Source organism: Ammospiza nelsoni, chromosome 20, assembly GCF_027579445.1.
Source record: "Ammospiza nelsoni isolate bAmmNel1 chromosome 20, bAmmNel1.pri, whole genome shotgun sequence".
In the NCBI taxonomy this organism is placed as follows: Eukaryota; Metazoa; Chordata; class Aves; order Passeriformes; family Passerellidae; genus Ammospiza; species Ammospiza nelsoni.
Genome location: NC_080652.1, coordinates 10,739,894 through 10,752,034, shown reverse-complemented (window position 1 = coordinate 10,752,034; position 12,141 = coordinate 10,739,894). Strand labels below are relative to the sequence as shown.

Genomic DNA, 12,141 nt, shown 5'->3' with positions numbered 1-12,141 from the left:
GCTGGTGCTGTGCCATGCAGGAATTCATGCTTTGCAGTGAGACTGTGGCCCCAGACTGCATCCAGCACATGTATGTGTTCAGCCATGAAAAAGCACATTGCAGTGTGGCTTTCAGTGTTTTCCAGCTGTCTGGGTATTTGAAGCACTCCTTACACAGGGATGCTGGAAATGACTGTGCTGCCCTGAGAACTGCGTGTCAGTGCTGCACTGCCTGCACGTGTGAAGGGAGGGCTGGCAGAGCCGACCTCCCAGGCCTTGTGACAAGAGACAGCAGCTGTAACCTGTCTGCAGAGTCTCCTTGTTAGTCCTGTTCTGCTGAGGAACCCGTAAATATCTTGCAGGGAGGATCTTGGTCCATCACTGCTGGCATGTGGAAGGAGAGTTGTGCTTTATAAATAATACATACATAGAAAATAAATATATCAGTACATGCAAGGCTACCCAAATCACCTAGATTGACAACTTGAGGAGAGCTCACAGTGTCTTATGGGTGACTTGCTTCTCTATCAATGTAGATCAGCATCCAGAGGCTTCTTATGCATTACTTATGAAGTTGATATGTGCAGTTAGGCCAGAACTGTCTGAACTGACCTCTGGGCCACTGGATTAACCTGGAGATTAAAGAGAAAGAGTGTGTGAAACATATAATTCTTCTAAATGCTGACCCCACTGTGACTGTTTGTTTGGCCAGGCATTTTTTAGATTTGTCCTTCAGAGCTGGGCTGATGAATGCCACACAAAACAGTTGTGAGTGCCAGGCTGCAGATAGAGGGTCTGTGTCCTTCTGTGGGTGTGTGGGGGAGAATGTCCCCCCAGTTATGCAGCCTGGCTTGGTGAATAATGAAGGCGAGTGAAGCTGAGAGTCATTGCTGTTTATAGAATTCCTTAAATGAGAGACCATATATTTTTTCTTTTTTCTGTGCAAGTATTCCACTTGCTAGAGAGAAATAGCTGTTAAGAGATAATAAGGGATATGTCCATTTTCCAGCATTTTAAATCATGCAGGTTACATGATCTCTTTGATTTGAATTCCAGCATCAGGACCACAGAAAGCCAATATAAAGCTGGTAAAATGACCAGTTAAAAAGCACACACAAACCACTGTGGCTTTTTTCTTTAAATTTGATATTGTATTGCTGGATTTTCTAGTATTTTAAGTGAAAAATATATGTAGTTAGTTCCATGTTGACAATGTCCTTGAGGATTTGACAGTGAGATTTTCCAGCAGTTGCTCTTCGTTAGAATCCTGGTGTTGTTTAATAAGGCAGCCAAACTGCTGGCACCTCGGGCTGCTGTTTGTTCTCCGAGGGCTCGGGGCTGCTGCAGTAAGCACATCGACCAGGGCTGATCATTACAAGGGCGTACGCCACCATGAATAAAAATGTCACACGTTCTCCCATCTCACAGTGCTACAAAATGTCAGTCCTGTCAAACAGACATTGCAAGTAGCACTGAGCAGTCAGTACAAATTGGGAAGCTGAATATTCCCCCAGCTTTCTGATATTCTTCATCTGAAGCAGAAGAAAAGCAGTTGTTAACCTATTAGCTGTGGTTTTAAACTCTGCTGAGGTAGTAGATGGATAGGCTTTAACACATGGGGTCTGGGATAAATATATTCCTGGGGTCTGGGATTTTTTGCAACATGTCTCTCCATCCATGTATTTTGAAGAATAGACAGAATGAAAACAAACCACAGCAAAAATGAACCTCATTTTGGAAGAAGTCCTCTGGAAAAGCAATCATCTCAGTGAGATTCTCTTTCAACCTCTTGCCAGTTTTACCTCTGTGAATAGTTGTACAAAAGCCCTCCTTGCTGGTTTGCTGTAATCCAGAAAGGGCCTGCTTTGATGAGTTAAGGGAGTTTTCCTTCATGGCCCTGTCATTATGCAGCAATGTTATGGAGAGCTGGGGTTTTATTCTCCTTCTGGACAAATGAAGTTGTGCTGCTTCAGGGTAAGGCCCACTGTGTGGTGCAGTCCATAGGATGTGTTCCTTCCTGGCTTAGTGTAGTACCAGGAGCATCCCTGTGTTCACAGAGTTACCCATCTAGGACTGAGGAATGGATATTGTCAGTGTAGGACTCTGCTGTTACTGCTGGGTCCAGAAAAAAAGCTGGTGCAAAATGTGAAGTGCAAAGTGGTGCCAAAATATCAAAGAAATAACAAGAAATTACACAAAGTCACCAGTGGTTGCCCAAGAGGACAAGGAGAACAGTTCTGTCACAGTGAGCATTTCAAAGAAATGGACTCAAAGTCCATTCTTTGTGTTGAGATTTCTTTGTTTTTTCTGATACATTCTCAGAACAAAAGCTGGTGTGTGTTTAGAGTAGTGAATGGTGATGAATGAATCCCCTGCCCAAACAGTGGTGAGTGCTGGAGCAAATTGCCAAGGAAGGCCCAGCGAGGATCAGGGCTGGGAAAGCTCTGCAGGGACCAGAGCAGAGCAGGTGGAAAAGGGATCAGCAGAACCCTGGCCTGCTCCTGACTTGTGTAGTTACTGTCTGCAGCATGATCCTTTATTACCCAGGGCCTCACTACATGGGAGCAAAATGGAAACAATGTGTGGGAGGCTTCTTTGAACCAGAGTGACTCTAAGTTGAATTAAATATTTTGTGTTCTGCAGGCACCTCTTTGCTGTAGGAAGAGGTCCACAGTGGTGTTCTTATGGTTTTGGGATTTTGGCTTTAGGCATTGCTGCGTTTTTGCCAGACTTGTTCTACCTTCCCACTCTACAAATGTGGCTTGAAGAATCCCTTAAAACATGGAGATTATTTTTATCACAGGACCCAGCAGATTTCCATTGAAATATTTCAGAGTGTAAATTAAAAATATATGCTGTAAAGCATACACTGTTCCTGTCATCCCAGTTTGTGAGCGATACATATGGGAGCATGTAAAAAGCAGAGTGTGCTGTGCAGGGATCTGGCTGGATAATAAAACAGCTGCCTCGTAGATTACGTCTGCTTTCTCTACTGAATCTTTTTAGGTACCAGACATTTTTCAGTGTTGTTATTTTCTCCCTTTTTTTTTTTTTTAATTGAGTGTTCAGTTGAGTCCAGCATGTTCTCCCAAAGTCAGCTCTTCAGGTCTCCTGCAGCCTGGTGTGTGTGAGCCTGGCTTCATCCAGCACAAGGCATCTCTCTGCCATGGCTGATTGACTTTAAGGTATTTTCAAGCCAGTCCTCAATTTCAGAAGGAAATAAGATATTAATCTAGAAGAGCTTTGCTTTGGAAATTATTGGAAACACCCTCACTGCTAATTGAGAAGCTCTTCTTTCTCCACATACTAACAAACCAGTTCTCATCTGGTGGTGTTTCCTTTAAGCATTTCCGTCAGCTTGCACTTGTTGCTTCACATGAACCAGCACCTCTGATTTCCTCACAAGGCTCTGTTTTGAATACCACTTTAAAAAAACCTCAAAAGACCTCCACAATTAGTTTGAGATAATATATTCTGCTCACAAGCTGTTATGTCACAGACCAAAAATTATCCTTTTGTAATGTTTGCTTGAGTATAAAACCCTAAATAGCTGTATTGTGAAAGTTCCTTGGGTGTACAATAGCTGTTTTATGAGATGTGGGATCTATAATTTTTAAATAATATTTTGATAGTGTAAAAGTGAATGTAAGATTTTTCTTGCTCCAGCATCTCATAGCTTAAGTCACTTGTCTGATAATTAGCAAAGCAGTGCCAGATCCACAGTCATAAAAATGGCTTTCTGCAAATTTTCTGTCTTGTTGTTTCAGAAGTATTTAGAACAAGACAATTAAGCAAATATCCAGAGGAAAAAGATATGCTGGTAAACAGCTATTGTGAGAAAGTGCTAATTTAGACATTTCTCCCCTTCACAGAAAAAGCTATAGTACATATATTTAGGACCATACCTGGAATAGCAATTTAGCAGCTTTTAGCACTGCAGCCATGTGCTGGTTGGTGCCCATTCCTCCCTACAGCCCAGGTAATTAAGTTGATATTCCAACACAGCTTCACCTGCTGACCTTTTAGAAACAATGTGTTTTGCTGCATTAACAAATTAACTTCAAATCAGTGGCTCTCCCAGCACACAGAGATTTTGAACATAGCTTATCCCAGTGCAGTGAGGGGCAGGAGCAGCAGCACTGGCGGTGCAGCTCTGGCAAAGCCCCTGTTCCCTGGGTGCCTCCCCTCCACCCTTGGCCTGCTGCTGCCTGTGCTCACAGCCCTGTCCCTGCTCCGTGCAGAGAGCACTGCTGGCCAGGGGCACTTGTGCCTTACCCTGCTCTGAGATCTCCTGGGGCTCAGCAGGGCACGGTGTGGTGCAGCACGTACAAACCTCCCAACAAACTCCATTGCTGGGAGCGCTGCAGTGATAACAGGAATTGGAATTGGAGTGTTGGCTTTGCCTGTGTTGCTACAAGCACCGAGGTCACAGTTCTGAGAGTTAACACGATGCCTGGTTAGAAGTCCAAGATACAAAAAAGTTTCATCTTTAATCTTTTCCCAAAGCAGCATTTGTATGTGTCTTTATTGTGGAAATACATAGAACTATTTTTTGATCAGAGATGAAAGCTTAATCATATGTGATATTTAAATCTCAGCTGGAAAAAATAATCTAGTGACAGGATAAGGATATGAAAGAATTGGCTCTTGCAAAGGAGTAGTTTATTGTAATATAAATATGTAGAATATTTGTAGTGTGTTCATTTTCACTCACACAGAACTAAGATAATATTTACACAAGTAGTTTTGGGTTCTAGGCCATCATGATGCTTTAAGGCCTGATTTGTAATTGTTGGTCACTTAGGAGTAAAACCCAGGACAGGATCTGAGCGTAAGCTCAGCTTTAAGTGCATGAAAAGTTTCACTGAATTGGGGTTTTTTCCTTGCTCTTACATGTCTGGTTTGAGGCCTTCTCCATAAGTTTTCACAAGCACTAAAATCACTCAAGATTTTAGTGAAAGTGTTTTTGAGTATCCTGGTTTCCATTTGCAAAAATGTGGCCTAGAACACTTGCACCTCGAGGTCCAAGAATCCAGCCTGAAGATCTTTGCTGTGTCAGTCCATTTTGGCTGTCTGGTGCTGTCCCTGCTGCCTGTGGTGTGGCAGGAGCTGAGTCCAGCCTGCCATGGGTACCTGTGCTGCCAGGGCACATCACAGGCCGTGGGGTTTGTCGCTGCTTTGGAAAAGCAAAGTAAGAAAAAGGGCATTTTATGAGGTGAGTATGAAGGTAAATCACGTGCTGTCACATGCTCATGCTGCTTTTGCCAGGACATCAGAGGTCTTTCCATGCAGGTTTAATTTAGTCTCCACTTTGCTGCAGCAGCACAGACTCCGCCCGCCGCGGCCGCCGCCCCCAAAGATCCAGCGCTCCTCCAGGCCCGTGAGTAGCTGGGGATTGTTTCACTGCCACAGCTTAACACTGCCTGAGTTACGCTCCTTGTAGCACTACTAAACCCTGGTAGTTTGGATTGTCAAGCTCTGCACAGAAGTCATGTGTGAATTATGCTCCTAAACTGCCTTCTCTCTGCTGCGGCACAGCCCTGGGACCCGCGGTTGTTCTGCTTTTCTCTGGCGAGCCCTGCAGCTCTGGGCAGCTCTGCAGGTAACTGGGGCTGCTCTGGCCACCTCTGGTTTGACTTTTGCTGTGGTTTCTTACACACAAAGCCCTGCTAGACTGGCTGGTGGAAGTTTTTAGCCAGTGAGCTTTTGAAGACTTGCACTGAACTCAAATCTGAAAGGAAGCAGAAGTCTGAAGACATAATATTATTCTTTGCAAGTTATGCTTTTAATTAATTTGGGATGCCTAATTCTTCTCCATGTATGAATAGACTTGAAGAAAGCGAGGTCAATCTTTGGCAGTGGAACATTGGTGCCATGTTATGGATGGCATACACTGGGTAATTCCATGGTGTAAAAGGAGGCCCAGCAGGTTGGCCAGAGGAAGGGACTCCTCCATGGAAGAACTGCACAGAAATTACTGGCAGTGCAGTGCCTGTACGTGTTAAGTAGGGACACCTTATCTCAGCAGTTTTCCCCCAAAAACACTCACTGTAGGACAGTTTGTACCTATGGACTACCAGAATGGCATTAAGACTGGACACCCTGCTGGGTCTGCACCCTGCACCAGATATTTGGTTTTGTTAAAGGTAAAGGCAAGAAGCATCAGTTTAGGAGGGGTGTTGGTTTTTGGCACAGCATTGGAAGGTATTTATGTATATTCAGGATTATATTCAGCTTTATGAATATAGTTCCCCCCGAGATCATCTTACTTCTTGCTTCCTTATCCATATACATACATGCATAAGAAAGAGAAAGATGCAAGTTTTCAAATCTGATCTTGCTAAAACTTGTTAAAATGTGTTTTGGATGAGCAGGTAACTGGTTAACAAGTGCAACTGGGTATGTGTTTTAACTTTTGATCTCTGGTGCATGTTCCTGTGTGACATTTCAGTGGCATGTGTTTCTCCTCTGTCTTTTTAACTCTGGGTGTTTAGCTTAATAGAGTCATTTTAATGGATTTTTTTCCCCCTGAAAATTTCTGTTTTCTGTGTTTAAAAAATAGCATTGACTATGATTATGTGTGTTCCCTTAAGTACAGTGGGCATGGGAGACCCTCCCAGATGTGTTTCACTAGGATCAAGACTTTCCATGTACTGTGGGCTTCCTGTAGTGTTCCCATGCCCTCGTGTTCCACATTTGGCAGGTGTAAGGGGGCATGTTGTGATTCCTCTGTACCAAAGTTGCTGAATTGTATTGTTCAAATGGAGTCATTTATTATGTGGAGATCTTGTTAAGACTGTTTAATCTCCCAGCTGTAGGGTATTAATAGTCCTCATTGTAACATGGTTGGTTCAACTGTCTTTGCTCCCAATGTGATTGATAAAAGGTTGGAATGTAATAATGAAAGCTCCTGTTGTATTCCTCTGGCTGTGTCAGTAAGTGGGACAGAAAGGCTTCATTCATCAAGGAGAAATTCAAGATAAATGTAAATTATTATAATCAATCCCAAAAATATGCTTGTATCAAACATACATAAATTTGTTGTTGTTCAGAACTGTTATTTGGCTTTTGGTAGTTGCAACACATTTCTGTATGTGTAAATAATACTTTTTGCAGGCTGTTTTTTCCCTCTCAGGCTTGGCAGCTCCTACAGAGGTGGGTATCAGCAATTGATTTATCCTGGCCTTGTACACAAGCACTAAAGGGGGTGACCAGGTCCCTCTGCTCTTCCAGCCAGGGCCACATAATACCAGAATTCCTGAGAAATCCTTTGTGCTGCAAGGAGGAATACATGGCCACTAGTGCTTGCAATATGAGTAATTGCTGATAATAAAGCCAAAAACACAGACCAAAGAAAGGTTAAGGAAGCAGAACAGAGATGTTCTTTGCATTCTGCTGCTTTGGAAATAAGTGGTAGTATTATGAAAGAGAGAGGGTTGTTGCTTCTAATTAATGGAGGTCTGTTTGGATTAATAGTGGTTGTTTGGAAACTTTATTCAATTAGAAAAAGTTAAAATATAATAATTATGCATTAAGTTGATGGGGACAGTAATAAGCACATTCAACCCTTCTGTCCTGGAAGTTTACCTTTTTTCTTTTGGCTGTGTGCTCACGTAATTGGATTTCTTTGATATTTTGCATTTGATAAGCATTTAACCTTGCCTCTGTGGCTATGTGAGACTCAAAATCCATCAAGGAATTGCCTCGATTCCTGGCTTTTCCCTGCAGTTCCCCAGGAACAATGCTCTAAATGCCGCTCAGCTTTGTCACCTTGCAGCGCGCTGGGCTGGGGGCCCCGGAGCCACCCCAAACTCTCACCTCTGTCCCTCCCCGGCAGCACACCCAGCCGAAAGGTGAAAGTGTTCCCAGCACGCTGACAGGCCAGCTTTACACATCAGCTCCCAGCTCCCATTTAATTAAGCAGCTTTGCTTTCTTCCTCTCTTCCCCTCTCTCCTTGGCGCTCTCCTCTCCCGTTCCTCCTGGCTGTCGCCCCCCTCTCCCTCTCTCCTCTCTGCGCTCTCTCCGTGTTTTATCAGCCCTAATGAAGCAGTATTCTTCATCGATCCTGCTGATTGCCAGCCCATTCCTTTTGTTTGTTGGCACCGAGCCATTCTGCTGCGCTCTGACAGCTCAGCTCCTCTAATTAGCTCTGTTGTTCTTTTCCCCATGTTTCACCACGTTGCAAGTTCAGATGAAGTTGCCACAAACTTAATCCTTCCATTCCTGCCATAAATTCACATTCTTAAGCTGTCTTTATTGTAGAGAGGAGCAGCCTTGTGTGGGGACTGATCTCCAAGACCTTAACATCTGACCTTTTCATAAGCCCTTTTTCCTAAGAAATAGTGGCAATACAACTCTGGATTTCTTCATCATATCTGCTGTGCACCATTTCCTTTGAAATGAAAATTCAATGCAATAATGCTGCTGCTGTTTTCTGCATACTGCGTGTAGGGCAGAAGCACTACATGCAATTTGGTGGCTTTCTCCTGGCAGGAGAATTTGAGGTTTTTGTACCTGTGCAGAAAAATTAAAAAAAAAAAACAAAACCAAAACAAACCTGGAAAGTCCTGCTCCCCCAACAAATATTTTTTTAAAACTTACCTAGTCACTCCAGAGCACTCAGGCTGTAGGCCATGAACATCTCCTTTCTCTTGTGCCTCTTAAGGAGCACAGGCTCTGGGAGGTCAGCAGCTGAATTGTATTCCCACCTTTATTTGGGTTTTTGGCCATTTCTGGTGAGATAAGCATTGAGCTGAGCCAACAGATCCGACTCTTTTTCAGGTAGAGTTGTACTTTCTTAACAAAACACACGAAGCTCGTGTGTACAGTCTGCCCTGATGCTGCAAATTCCCTCATTTGACTCACAGGGATAAGTTCAGCACAGAATTCCTCAGTAGTGTAAGCTAGCATATAGGCAAACTTTGGGCTTATTCCTTTCCTTGAAATAAGGCTTGTTTGCTTGTGGAGATCCTGGTCAGAAATCAAGCTGAATTTCCATACATTAGAAGGTGATGGATATGTATGTGAGACTGGATTGGCAGCAGCATCATCTTCCACAGAAAAGCTTTGGATTTTTACTTACAACAGAAGTCTGACTTAATACCAAGAGTGCTAATGACAATATGGCTGGCAAGGGTTTGTGTTCAGCTGCTGGAAGGAAGCAAATTTTTGATGAAGAATGAGCTGGTTTTCATGTTAAAACATTTATCCTAAGTACACATCTTCCCTGATAGCCTTGCACAGAAGTCCTCACCTGGGAGCAAGCGGCCAGAAGGGTCATGGTGCCAGAGCTGAGCCCCACTGCCAGTGCAATGTCCAGAGCACATGGACATCCCCAGCTTTTCTCTCACCACTGACTGCTCAGGGGGAAGCTCACTCTTAGGGAATCTTTTCTGTGAAATTCAGCCTGCACCAAACAGGACAGGGCGAATAGCAAACAGTGACAAGCATATATGTTTGGTTTGCAAGTCCTGGGGCCATGTGGTTTGTATCCATCCTTTAGATCCATTGATGTATCCACACTCATGTGTAACATTGTTGTGGCACCAAAGACAAAGCAAGGCCCAGTGGAAGATCCCTGTAGGATACTGGTGGTTCTCCATGTGTTGTCTGTGTCTGCTGTTGGATCAGGGCAGTGTTTGATGAGATGTCTCTGTGCATGTCACAGGTTCGCCCCCCAAGACCTCATGTGGTTAAGAGGCCCAAGAGCAACATTGGTGTGGAGGGCCGGAGGACCTCAGTTCCCAGCCCAGAACAGTAAGTACTGTGCAGCTCTGCTTCTCTCTGCTGGCTCTCTCATCAAACTGTGTGTTCAGAACTGGGACTCACCAGAGGAGACATTAAAAATACTACCGATCAAAGTTAGATTTTAACTAAGAAAAAAACTGATTTTTAAAAAATTATTTTTGGAACATTGTAGAGAAAGTGTGAAAAATCAAGTAACCAAGGTTTGCTTATGGAAACATTGTGGTTTGCCAAGTTAGTGCACTCTGATCAGCCTCTTCAGTGAAAGTTTTCAGGTTTTGGAGGTTTGTTAATTTCTTTGTTGTTTTGGTTTGCACTTTTCTTTCAAGGAAATTGTCAGTTCCAGCCCTGCAGCTGCAGTGTTCTTGCCAGGCTGTAGCTGGAGGATGCAGAGCTGGTTATTTGACAGTGATGGCCGAAGGGGCTGTGTCTGACTAGAGTGCATTAACAGGACCGTGATGTCTGAGTGAGCTCTGTGGTGAGGGTTTCTAGGGCTTCACTTTGCACAGTACCAGCAAATTTATCCCCCCTTTAGCTGTGCCAGTGAAGGGGGAATGTTCCAAATCATCTGTGCTGCCCCAGCCCACTACTCCTGGACAGAAGGTGTTGGTTTCCAGTGTCTCACTTGTGCATACCAGTACAGGCATGTTCTGTTGCCTCAGGGAGGCTTTTTCAGGCACTTTCACTAATGTCACTTATCCCTTGCAAAGATGACAAGGGGTGTGTGTTACAGACTCCTGACTGTGCCTGAGTGGAGTTAGCAGTGGGCCCTCAGGGGTGACCCTGGCCAGGGAATGGATGCTGTGAGCTGTGGATGCTCTCAGCTGAGATGTTCTGAACTTGCCAGCACAGCCCAAACATACTGGAAGGGCATCAGTGCATGGACAGCTCTTTGCAGCCATGCCAGGGTAGGGGCATACTCTGTTTTTGGCCTAAACTGAACGGTGATTTCTCCCTTGCACAGGGGTATTTGTGCATTTTACAGTGGAATTTGGTTGCCCTCTTGTGGAGCAGATGCAGCTCCTGCAACAAGCCATGCTGGCCCTGCTCAGAGGCTGTGGGGATTTTTAAACTAAAAGCGTTTTTTTAATATTTAATCTGATGACTCACTGCATTTAGGTGGAGGATAATTGAATAAATTTAACATTTATGTGTGTTCCTGTGGAGGATTCTGCATGTTTGGGTTCAAAAGCTGTTGACATCCCAATGTTGCTCTCTGCTAACGTGTATCTTCAATTCCTGCCACTATCAGACAGCAGATAAACATAAATACGAATGGTAAACATTGTACCAATGCTGGAAATCTATTGTATTTTAATTATTTTATTTAGGTGTAGTTTATTGCTGCTAGTTTTAGTAAGTCTTTACATCTCAGCTTTCACAAGATACAGAATTTTCATGACAAGTCCATACACCCCTTTGTACCATAATCTCAATATTCAGGAAAAAGCAATACCATAATAAAATAAGCAAAACTAATTTTCTTATAACCAGAACATCCTTTAAAATTATTACAGAATTCTCCTTACTAATTCCTGTACCCTGCACTCCCATTTTCTATATATTTTTTTTTCTATCTCAAGTACATTTAGGTGTCAATTAAATTTGAAATATCTACATTTGTCAGCATTTCATTTTTGGCCAGCGTGATGTGCTGCTGATTTGTCCATGCATCCTGACACATGAAAAAGCTCCTGAGATGCAGATCTTCCTCATTAAAACGGAGCCCCCGCTCCGCGCTGCTGCCGGCGCCGTGGAGCGCGTCCCGTCCGCGTGGCGCCGGGGCTGACCGGGATTTACCGAGCGCTGGCAGCCCCGGGGCACGGGCACGGGATTTACCGAGCGCTGGCAGCCCCGGGGCACGGGCACGGGATTTACTGAGCGCTGGCAGCCCCGGGGCACGGGCACAGGGCGGCACCGGGGGTCTCTGTGCCCCCACCTCCTTCCCGTGGACACCTGTTACAGAAGGAGAGGGGGAAGAAAGCAAGGCACTGGCTTTAACTGGAATAATGCAGAGTGTGATTTACCACCACTGGCCTCAGCCACTGCCACCTGTGAGAGACTTTTTATTAAGTAGCTCTGACCTGACTGTGAGTGAACATGCATTGGCAGTGGCAGCTCAGGCCCTCTTGGGCTGTTGGTTGCAGCATCCAACTTCTCTTTTCCCGCCCTAGTCTTTAAGAACTGATTCTCAGTTAATGCTGAGGAAAGGAGCACATACACCTTACTTGGCAAACTGCATTTCATACCAATCCTTGGACAGCTGAGGTTTTAGTCTAGAGTGAAGCAGTTTCAAATGTGAAAAATAGATACAAGAAGGAACTGGTGCCCTGGAGTCAGCTCCTCTTGTGCATCAGAGTAAATGTCTGTAAAGCAGAGAGGGAGATCTAATGTTTATCAGAGCTCAGAGAGCCTGA

The 12,141-nt window shown here is 44.2% G+C and overlaps 1 protein-coding gene across 5 annotated transcripts in view; it reads left to right on the top strand.

Moving 5' to 3' along the window:
- DENND1A (DENN domain containing 1A) overlaps window positions 1-12,141 on the top strand; it is a 146,916-nt gene that overhangs the window by 128,230 nt on the left and 6,545 nt on the right. For 2 of the 5 annotated variants that reach the window (XM_059486568.1, XM_059486566.1), the window contains exons 20-21: window positions 5,300-5,359; window positions 9,648-9,736. In XM_059486568.1, the coding sequence (XP_059342551.1) occupies window positions 5,300-5,359; window positions 9,648-9,736 (149 nt within the window). The remainder of the gene's footprint in view (window positions 1-5,299; window positions 5,360-9,647; window positions 9,737-12,141) is intronic. The other 3 variants (XM_059486570.1, XM_059486567.1, XM_059486569.1) reach the window with 2 other exon arrangements.